This window comes from Montipora foliosa, chromosome 11 (genome assembly GCF_036669935.1).
Source record: "Montipora foliosa isolate CH-2021 chromosome 11, ASM3666993v2, whole genome shotgun sequence".
Lineage (NCBI taxonomy): Eukaryota > Metazoa > Cnidaria > Anthozoa > Scleractinia > Acroporidae > Montipora > Montipora foliosa.
The window spans coordinates 6,376,617-6,388,002 of record NC_090879.1 but is presented as its reverse complement, the minus strand read 5'-3'; the positions used below and the strand labels follow the sequence as shown (position 1 = coordinate 6,388,002).

Sequence of the window (11,386 nt, the reverse complement as noted above, 5' to 3'; positions counted from 1 at the left end):
GAAGGACCTTCCTGTGGGTACCTATTAAGTTGTTTCTCCTCTGCGTTTTGTTAAAGATGACAGTTTTAAAGTTTTTGGACTGTCACTACAATGAATCCTTGAGGAACTAACATAAGTTCTGTTTAAAAAAAAAACGGTTTACATGTAGTAACAATGCAGTCTTGACCCACATGACCCAATAAAAGATGGTGAACAACTGATTAAATGAACAAATAACTTAATTAATAATGAAAGAATAAATTAGAATGAGTGAGTGATCGATAAATGAATGAATAAATGAATGAGTATGAATAACAAAAAATTATCTAGTAGTAAGTAGAAAGGTCATGAAATCAATAGTTAAAACAAAAACTCGTGGATTAAGACTTCACTTGGCCTCGTTTCCGTTATTTTCGGAATCGAGGCTTTGAAATCCAACATGGCCGCCGCCATATAAAGAGGATAAGTACTTTCTTCGTCTCTGCTTTGCCAGTAAGTATACACTTTGTATTGATTGTTAAGTTAAAGTTTTTTTCTCTGTTGGGAATAAAAAAAAAAAAGGGTTTTTCCGTTTTAATAGGTACCCTCAGGAAGGTGCAGTGAAACAAGCGCTTTCTGCATGACAGGGCTCGACATTGCGACTCACTGGTCGCCAATGCGACCAAAAATCAAGCGTTGGCGACTAGATTTTTAGAGCTAGTCGCCAGTGGGCGACTAACCTTCACCTTTTTCCTTCATCCTTTTAACCTCAAAGGCAAATCAACCGTAGTTTTGGATAAAATGCACGATTTATGCGCACAGAAATAACAAAACAAACCCACGACTCTTCTGGCTCTTCGATCTCCATGTTTCATAATTGAGCGCCATGTTTGATTCAGCAGCTGGTATTGCGGGCGCTCTAAACAACATGTGCAATCATTGAAGCGTGAAGTTCACAACAAAGCCTTGGCTTTTTAGCACTGAAAATATGGAAAATTGGTGATTGTTTATGTTCAGGTTCGTCTATTTATGTAAGCTATAGACTCGATGTTACATGGAAACTTAACAAAAGCGGAGGAAGCACAGGAAACGTGACTAAAGCTGCTTTCACATTGATTATTTACCTCGTAATGCGTAATGATATGTTTTACGAGCCCTGGCTTCCTTTTAAGTTTTAGTATCTCAGTCTTAGAAGCTTAAGTGTACCTCAACTTAGGACTATGAAGAAGATTCCATGTGTACATGATCATCAGAAAAATGAAGAAAAAATATCAGTGAAAAAAATGGCGACTAAAAGTTAAGATCTGGCGACCAAAATTTTTGGATCAGTCGCCAATTGGCGCCTTACTAAAAATGTTAATTTCGAGCCCTGCATGAGCCTCTAGCGAGGATGTGGGGGCATGCTCCCCAGAAAATTGTTATTATAAGGGCTTCAGAAATGCCATTTCCCATGTTTTCCGGGGGTAAGTTTCATAAATCAGAGCATGAACAAAATGCTCACTATTCACTCGCAGTAACTTTGTTTTTTATTTGTCAACCTTTGGAACTACTGATATAAGTGTTTAATAGACGAGTGCACAGTTCCCATAACTGGGAAAACTTTTGCGAATGGCCAGGAAAATGGGTGTAATATTATAAATCATTTCTAATATGTACATTCAGCTTTGAAGTCAGCAAAATGAAGTGGAAAAGCCAACATTTCAATCAACCCCCCTCAAAAAGCTGCTCTAACAATATATGACAACCCCCCTTAATAACATTACCCCCCCCCCCCCCCTCATGTGCTAATAGATGAAAGCCCCCTTACTGTTTCCTTTTTTTGCAGTGTCATTTAAAATGAACTCACCTGGTGACTGTTGAGTGGCTTTTGGACAAAGTGACCCAATAAAATTAATGTTACTGTTACAGTAAGGACACTTGAACCGTGAACACTTGACATTTTTGAGTACATTGTTTTTTGGGGGGAGGAAGAAATAAAGGCTCTTCTTATGATGTATAGTGTTACATGTATAGCATTGTAAACATTAAATACTCTTGTCAAAAGGACGAGCCCACATTCTATAGTCACTAAAAGAATGTGAAAAAAAGTATCAAGTGTTCATGGTTCGAGTGTACTCACTGTAAAGTGCACCTCACTCCAATTGTTTTTCACTGCAAAGTTGAATCTTTCCATCTATGGCAAATACATTTTTCCATGTTCTCCTTGAAAATTGGTTTCAATGCACAGTAAATTTAACAAAACTCTCTCCATGTTTTGTCACTTTCAAGGCATAGCTAGCAAGAAGCAATAATCAAGTCTTTAACCGAGGTGATCCCTACCAAACTGCTCTGCATTGCAAAAAGGTTCAAAACAGTTTGTTCCATTATAGTTGAAATTAACTCATGCCTCTCATTAGCTTTGCAAATATCTCTCTGGTGTTGAGATTTATCTTAAACGAAAGAAAATATTTTGAGTTAAGTTGGGCTTAAGTTATGTAGAAGCTATTGAGTAATGGAGGCCAGGCAGAAATTTGCTGCTTTGCACTGCCCACCAGAGTAATCAAGGAGGGAAATCTTGTCTTCCACAGGCCAAAGGCCCTCTCAGTAGTGTTCTTCATTTTTGTATGGATCTTCTGGTACCTGTACCTGTTTGATTGCAGTCTCCCAGGAGCCACCCATTCCCACCTCCTCCACCCTCCATACATGCTTGCAAGTAGCTGGCATTAAAAATAGTTGAATCATGTACAGAGCCATGCCATATGCAAAAAAAATTTGTAGACGACAGGTGAGCATTGCACACTAGCTGTCATCACATTAATAGCATGAAAACCCTTGTGGCAAACAGAGAGATGTTCATCACTGTCTGGGCGCCAGATAGGAATGAGAGAGCCATCAATAATTGCTCCAGTCACTCTGGGAAAGCCAGCTATAGGGTAAAATACGGTAACATTTGCTTGAAAGATTTATAAACATGAATTTATTGTCACACTTGAACACCACCAAAACAAAACAGAGATAAAGCGGACCGCCGTGGGAACAACGTACGCAAAGAAGTTCGTGGCTTGATGAGCATTAATTGATAGGTTTTGTCGAGTTTGAGTCCATATAATAATGCCTTTTTTCCTCGAACACAAGCATGTTTTATTCTTACACAAGGAGACAATTTCCTCTTTGCTGTTTCAGACAATGCAGCATTTAGCTGGGTGTGTTTTGTTTTTTGCTCAATATATCACGTGATGGTCGATCGCTTCTCCTTTCCAAATTTTCCCTGTCAGTAGTTTGCATCCCATTTATTTATTTATTTGTATGTTTTTTTTTAACAACATGTCACTTGTTTTTTGCTGGAAATGCTGCAGCTAGTTGTTCCCTATTAAGACTCTGGGTGCTGCGAATTTAGCTAGATGTGAAAAAAAGTTGACTCACGTCAAAACAAAACGCAGTCCGTGTTAAGTCAAGGCTTTCTTTATTGCCGATTTCCATCGAAGTTTAATATATTAACAACTGTAGTTTTACGGCACCGAAAGTAGGTGGGTACGTCTTGACTATTGGCCTGTATTGGTATACCTGAGTCTCCGCGAATTGCTGTCTCTGTAGATCGATCTTCTTTACAATACACCGTTCAATCAGCCAATTTAATCTTCCTTTTGACAACCTATGCCTCTCAACGACTTCTGTTTCGGTCATATGATTCAGTACAGGCCTCCATTGGTATGTTCTTGGCCGACAAACTGCGTAACAAAAGTCCGTCTTCGGCAGCCATTTTGTTTTGATGCAGCAAAATGATGTTACCCGTAAACTTTAACGGGAGAGTAACGGGAGCTCCAAAGCTCCCGTAAGTTACCGGGCAAGTTATCGGGAAAAATAACGGGATCGAAATTAACGGGAGATTCGAGAAACACCCGAAAACTTATCAACATTTGCGGTCTAAATACCCGGGTATTTAGACCGCAAATGTTGATAAGAAAAAGGTGTAAGAAAAGGAGCAAACAAATCTTTGCAGCCTCGTTTTCATGTTAACGAAATAGAGATGTAGCAAAACCCTCCTTCATTTCGGATCGTATACCACCTTTCGACTTTACGACGTAGCGAGCCTTGCTCAGGAGGTATTGGTCTAATAAAATCCACAGTCAAACCTTTGCTAACTCGTGGGTTGAACGAAAGCCCGCTTTTCCAGTCTCTACTACCGGACTATATCCAGTCCCACGCCTCGTTTATTCCATATTTCAAAGACTTGGACCACCGAGAAATTCGATTACAATATGACCAATATAAATATTTACGAAACACCCTAAAATTTACAATGCAAGACTGGAAAATGGAAAATCATTCCCAATGATTACCTGGAGACATAGAAAATCACGACTTTACTCGTTTATTCCATATTTCAAAGGCCATCTCATTGCTCGCAATGTACGATGTTTGTGTCATTGGCGCTGGAGTGGTTGGAAGTGCCACTGCTCGATATCTTGCTTCTCGAGGAAAGCGCACTCTTCTTCTAGAACAAGTTGGTACCACTTAATCTTCCTTTAAATTGCGGCGACTGCCGTCAAACTCAGACGGAAAGATTTCCTCATAGCTTGATAGGTGGTTTCCTCGTTACGTCAGCGTCGCCATGTTGGTGGACGAGCTAATTTGCTCCCTTTGTTCGTCCACCAGCAATAAGTACATTTCAACATTGCTATCTGAGGCCTTTACAAGCCTAAAGCATGCTGCTCTCTCGTATGAAGCCACAACAACAAAGCAGAACTTTTAACCTCTACTGCAATATTTTGAACAATGCCTATTACATAATTATGAATGTAAAGGGCCATTCCATTTTTTATCCGCACCCCCCCTATAGAAGGGTTATTAAGGAACCCCCCTGGGAAACAATTTTCAACACATGCACCCATTGGGATATTTGGAATGGCACTTTTACCCCCTCGGAAATCCACTCTATTTGAAGACCCTTTCAGAAATGAATCCCAAAGTACTGTGGAGTAATTTTACAAAAATTTAAGAATACCGTGTTTATGGCCACTGAATGCCATGTTTGCAGATTTTCTTTGTGCACATTTCAGTGATTTGCTGTTGTATCCATCTCAAACCCCAAAATTTCCTTGAATATTTTCATTTCTGCTTTGTAAAATTTATTTTCTGGTGCCAATTATATAGAGAACCACATATTTGTAACACACAACCATTTTTATAAGACAAGTGCCAAATAAGGTTATTGTGACCAATTTGTCGCATCTCGATACATTTCGTCCACTTTGTCAAAATGGCAGAAAATGGTGATAAACAGAAAGGAAAACTTTATTTGGATGAACTGGTTAGAATTCCTGCGGACGCCATCGGTAAATCTTCAGATTTTTTTACCTTGATCTCCTGGTTTTTGGTCTTTTGGGGTTGAGAGGTCACTCTGTGACATGTAAATCCAGGAGTCCTTCAGGGCATAGGTTCAGATTTCCATGCAGTTGTGTCCGATGGGTCTAAAACACAGGTTACATATTCCACAGGTCAGGATACATGTCACTGTGCTACAGACAAATAAAACAACACCAAAAGTGTCTCCTAGCCCAGTAATCACTCTACACAAATGTCTATGGGAAATGTTTGGCTTAGTTGTTCATCTGACTGGAGCTGAGACTCCAAGTCTTGACTTGTGGAATGTGACCCGTGACAGTAGCTGTGTTTTAGGCCTACCTGTTGTGTCTTGTTGCACCTAATCAACTCTGAAGCAGCGAGGGAGTACAACTTCCCTCTGAAGTAAGATCTGAGCCCATAGCTCATAAAGCACCCAATTTTCTCTTATTCCTGATAATGGCAATGAAAGTTAGCAGAAAACATGGGAGAAGGAGCATGACTTGCCTTTTTCTTTAACCCTTTGGCGTCCAAACCAGCCTCAACTGGCCAGACTTAGTATTTTAATCTGTTTAACGCCAGACGATTTTACTAGTCAATCAGGAACCCCTGGGGGTCAATGGGTTAACCACTCACTAAAAAACTATGTTCCCCCGGCGTCCAAACCGGCCTAAACTGGCCAGACTTAGTATTTTACTCTGTCTAACGCCAGACAATTTTACTCATCAATGGGGAACCCCTGAGGGTCAATGGGTGAATTTGGGAGTTTCGAATATGCCTTTTGGAGACAGATGGTCTCCAGCGTACACTCATGAATATCAAATTGTGGTACATTTCAACAAGCATTGGTATCTTAAACCTAATTGAGGCCATTTTCTTTAAATAACTTCTGTGAAAAACAGCGTTATAATTAGAGGTAAAAAATTGTTAATTCTGCTGTTGTATAAGTTATACCCGTACAGTCGAACCTCGATTATCCAGACTCAGTGGGACTAGGTACGAAATAGTCTGAATAATCGAGGGTCTGGATAATCAAGAATATGAATATTAATGAAGAACAAAAACTGATTCAATTAAAGAAAGCGACATTTAATCGTGAAACAAAACATTTACAAATCGTTTGGAAAACAATATGGTCTTCACTCTCTGTTGTGAATAGTCCTGTACATGTGATGCCATGTAGCTTGTTTATTTTGCATACCACGCCAAACCACCCAAATTATAGAGCGTGAAATTTCACTTTGCAACGAAGCAACTCTAAGCCAATCAAAACTCATTTGAAGGTTCTTCATCAGTCACGACGCATGCGAACACTGTTTTTGCTTTTTGAGAACAAAAAAAAATTGTCTTTACTTCACTTTTTAACGCTGTATTTTCAAAAAGAATATGGCTACGGATCTTGATTATGACTAATAAATATTCAATTCAAAATTGGGAGCTGAGAAAAAGTCCGGATAATCGAGAAATCTGGATAATCAAGGTCTGGATAATCGAGGTTCAACTGTTGTTGCCCATTATGTTACTTGTAAAATTTAATGGGAATGACCAGTGTAAATTCAGACAAAAATTCCTAAAATATATAATTAATGCTCATTATATAATTCTGTATAGTTTCCACTTCCACACTGGCGAGGTAGCTCTCATGGCCAGACTCGAGTAAGCCGTGGTTCCTACCCCAAAGAGCACTACACAAAGATGTTTGCTGAAGCACAGGAAATGTGGAAAGAAATTGAAGCACAAGAAAATGAGGAGTTGCTTGTCAAGTAAGGTAGCAGTTGTACTGGTGCATCCATTACACCAATAAAGTAACAATACCATTTGACTCATCTCATGAAAAGATAGATTTAAAGTGTTTATAACCTCAAAAAGCCCTTTCCACTCAAGTCACACAGTCATTGAAAGCTAACCAATTTGAAATGGGTGCTTAGACTTAAATACTGTTTATCAGCACTGTTTGAAATGGGTGCTTAGGTTTTAAATACGAGGCTTCCATGGCTTGCATGACTCGCTGGCTCACAGATTGTCCAGCCCTGTTGTGGGATGGTAAGCAAGTCATATCAGACAATAGGGCAATGCTTTTAGTGGCAACTAATCTCTGGGCAGTCACCAATGCAACCATGGTTCATTGGTTTTTCAGTGTTCCCCATATGATTGCATGCTACTCTAGATATGCAAATAGTGTGTAGTTTGTTTGACCTCACATTCATAGGGTTAGGAACTTTTTTGCATTGTGAAATGGGTCCTGTAGTCCATTGTCCACTAAAAATGCTTACGATTTGCTGATGTTGTCACTCTACAATGGTCACTGAATCAAAAAAGTCAACCTTCCAGAGATTAGGTAAATTAAGATCTCGTCATAGGTTCGATAATATGGACATTCTGAATTTTTTTTTTTTTTTGCAGAAATATAAACATTATCACTTAGAGTTTCATAGAGTTTCAATTTGTAAAAAATTTAAAGGTCATCCAATTTTGTTACTAAAAGCCCCAAAAAATCACTAGATGAAACGTAACCGCCTGTTGAGGAGAAAAGTTTAGAATACCGGACGGGTACTTTTATCTTAAGTGGTTTCTTCTTGTTACAGAAAGAGATATGAGGTTGGGCTGTGTGTAGGATCAGTTTTATACATCCATTTTAATCAAAAGTTTTTACAGAAATGTGGGAATGCTTAATGTGCAGAGGGACCCTGGTGAAGAAGTTCAGAGAATTATCAAGTCACTGATGTCTTCTGGAGAGGCTTTTCAATTCTTGTCAAATGAAAAGTTAAAGGATAAATATCCAGAACTGAACTTCTCAAATGAATACAGTGGAGTCTTGGAACAGGCGGGGGGGATTTTGAAAGCTGATAAATGCTTGAAGGCATTGCAGGTAAATGGAGTATGCATTGCATTCCTAGTTTAGCAAAAAGCATCTGAATTTTCCCTTTTGAATTTTACTTTGATCTAGTGTATTTACCAATGAAACAAAGTTGATGGCAGCTGTTTAATGGCAGAAACTTATTAAGTGGATATGAATCTACCTACCACAAAAGGTAGTGTGGTCAGTGGACGTGGTCTGCCAAGGCAGGTACAAAAGTCGGAGCAGATCAACTGGGATCATGCAATTCCGATTGCTCACCTAGGATTGACGTAAAAAAAAATGATAAGGCCTAGAGAAATCACCCTAGCCCTGATCTTTAAGCTAACTTTGGTGAAATCGGTGGAAACGTTGAATAGTTTGGGCTTACAAAACTGTTTTTCACTTGATCCAAGGTGAGTGATCAGAGTTGATCCGAGTTCAGCCAGCTGCAGTGAATAATATTGCAATAGAAAAAAAAAGAACGAACACAAATACAATAAAACCTTGCTGTTGCTTAATATTTTGCATGTTATTGGGCCTAAGCCCAAAGAATCCAAGGTGAGTGATCCGAGGTGAGTGATCCGAGTTGATCCGAGTTGATCCGGCTACAGTGAATAATACAGCAATAGAAAAAAAAAGAACAAACACAAACACAAAACCTTGCTGTTGCTTAATATTTTGCATGTTATTGGGCCAAAGCCCAAAGAATTGCCTACAAAATCTGACTGTTAAATAATTTCATTTTCAGGCACAATTTATTGAATTTGGTGGAACACTATGTGATAGTGAGATGGTGCTTGAGATTGTTCCAGGTTCTTTAGTCCACATTAAGACTACCAAGAATGTGTTTACTGCTCAGTGTGTTATATTGGCAGCAGGTCTGTGATTAGTGAAGCTTTTATTTCCAAATGTAAATCATTTATTGTACTTTATACTGGAGATGTTTACCACAACCCAAGATGGTCCCTAACTCATAGTCCAGTTTGTCAAGACTTGATCATTTATGGGCCATACCTTAGTTGTGAATTCAAAGTAACTTGATAACTTTTGAACATGTTTATTAGCCTCACGTCACTGATATGGTAACCACATCACCTAATTAATCTTCCACTTGCTGTCCAGATATAATCTGAGAATATTATAAATTGTCACAATTTGAGAATTACTACTCACAGCTTCCTGGAAGTAAATGGAAAATTGGGTGCTGATTACCGGTAAATGAAATTATTGTCATGATAAGGGATCGAGGAGGGGAAACTTTAAAGGATTTTTTAACATAAACAAAGTGTTGCAGTGTTCCACCAAATTTGGAAGTGACTGTGAAACAAAAATTGATTCCAGTGATGTAGGTTTTCCTATAAAATGCATGGGATTCTCATATTATTAAATGTTGTGTCTTGTTTTGTTAGGACCATGGACTAACAAGCTCTTGAAACCTTTAGGACTTCAATTGCCTCTCAGGGTGGGAGAAATTGAAATCATTTTAGTTCTTTTAAGTGCTGATGACTAAAAGAATCTATAGTAATATTATTGCTGAAAGTGTTGAAAAAAATCAATCAAAAATCTTTATGTTGAATAATTATTGTAATTAAGAGACCTCTGATTCAAGCAGCCATATTTTAACAGGTGACTGACAATCAGGCAGTGTTTGTGGGAAGAATAACGTAAAAAAAAACAGCAATTATGATAGATGGTTCATTCACATGAAGAATTAGTATAGATAATTATTATCCATATTAATTAAGTTTTGAACCAATGTTTTACCACTTTTCATGATCGATGAGCTACATGTATTTTCTGATTGCTGTCCTCTAACCTAATAATAATTGCATTTGATTTAATACCCAGACTACCAAAGCAGTTGTTTTATACTGGAAGATGAGACAGCCTGGAGCGTACAGTTTGCAAAGTGGTTTTCCAATCTTTGCTGACTACATAGCAACTGCTGGTCTTTATGTATATGCTATACCTTCATTCGAGTATCCTGGTTTGGTTAAGGTACAGTATTAGGTTTTATTTCTTAATGTCGCCCTCTGAGACCTTGAGGCAGTGTGGCCGAGTGGTTAGGTTGCTTGATATGAGATCCGGACATCCTAGGTTCACCGATGTGACCAGTTAAGTTGAATTTGATCCTGGTAGTCCCTGGCTCACCCTTCGCAGCTGCACTTGTAAACAGCCAAACTGGTTTGCCTCTGTCCAGCTTGGACTCCAGTTGTTGCTCTGTTCTCTTTTTTCGCTTGATTGTGTTTCATTGCTAGAAAATCCCCTATGGGAAGAAGTCAATTATTATTATGTATGTATGTGAAGTGCTGTCATTCCATCTGCCAATATTTTTCATATGCTACAGCTGTATGGGGTGATTATTAGTTGATTAAAAAATAGTAATCAACAATGCAGTACTTTAAGGCAGCATGACTAAAAAATCTATCAATAATAAATTGCTGTCACAAATTTTAAGTGATTGAATAATAAAAATGAGACTTCTGACTCGAGCATGCAGGCATATTTTAACAGCTGAATGACAATTGTTACAATGTCATGGGATAGTTGTTGACCAATTATGAGAGTTTTGCCATGTGCTCGCTGCCCTGAGTAACCCTTTCATTGCAGTTTGCATGTAGTGAATTTCACGGATCAAAAGTTTGTTCACATGGACTGACTTGAGTTTATTGCAAGTCCAGGTCACGTTACACAGCAACGTTCTGTACAACAAGTAGGCATTGTTTGTGGGAAGTTAGCCTGCAGAACATGCGTGATTTTTTGCATAAACAGAGGCGAACGCGAGGCGAGCGCGAAGCGCGAGTGGCGCGCGAGGGGAGGAGCGCTAAAAAATCTTTTTAGCACTCCTCCCCTTGCGCGCCACTCGCGCTTTGCGCTCGCCTCGCGTTCGCCTCGCTTTCGCCTCTGTTTACGCAAAAAATCACGCATGTTCTGCAGGCTAGTGGGAAGTACGGTACTTCAAAGTTACCCATATTTTTTTATGATATTTCTTTTGATTGCTATAACGAAGCAGTTCTTATCAGAACTCAATGGCCAACTTTGATGACAACAAGATCATCGCCATGCTCGCAAATATTACAAAATCCCCCAGTGGTTGATTATCGGAAGGACAAGTCTCTGAAACACTGCCTTGTTAGAGCAAGAATTCCTTCACTTTAATTTAACAACCAGGAGTTATATACAGTAAGGGTCGAGTGACAGCGTTACAACAAAGTACTTCAAAGTTAGCCATATGATATTTCTTTTGATCCTTGAAACTTAAAAGAT

The 11,386-nt window shown here is 38.8% G+C and overlaps 1 protein-coding gene across 3 annotated transcripts in view; it reads left to right on the top strand.

The window, feature by feature from the left end:
• Positions 1 to 417: 417 nt before the first annotated feature.
• The window catches only part of LOC137976041 (peroxisomal sarcosine oxidase-like), a 17,034-nt gene continuing 6,065 nt past the window's right edge, over positions 418 to 11,386 (top strand). Inside the window, exons 1-7 of one of the 3 annotated variants that reach the window (XM_068823300.1) lie at positions 418 to 471; positions 2,227 to 2,301; positions 6,892 to 7,043; positions 7,936 to 8,149; positions 8,868 to 8,997; positions 9,529 to 9,581; positions 9,968 to 10,117. In XM_068823300.1, the coding sequence (XP_068679401.1) occupies positions 6,976 to 7,043; positions 7,936 to 8,149; positions 8,868 to 8,997; positions 9,529 to 9,581; positions 9,968 to 10,117 (615 nt within the window). In that variant the 5' untranslated portion in view covers positions 418 to 471; positions 2,227 to 2,301; positions 6,892 to 6,975. Of the gene's footprint in view, positions 472 to 2,226; positions 2,302 to 3,925; positions 4,442 to 6,891; positions 7,044 to 7,935; positions 8,150 to 8,867; positions 8,998 to 9,528; positions 9,582 to 9,967; positions 10,118 to 11,386 lie in introns of those variants that run through there. The other 2 variants (XR_011117685.1, XM_068823299.1) reach the window with 2 other exon arrangements.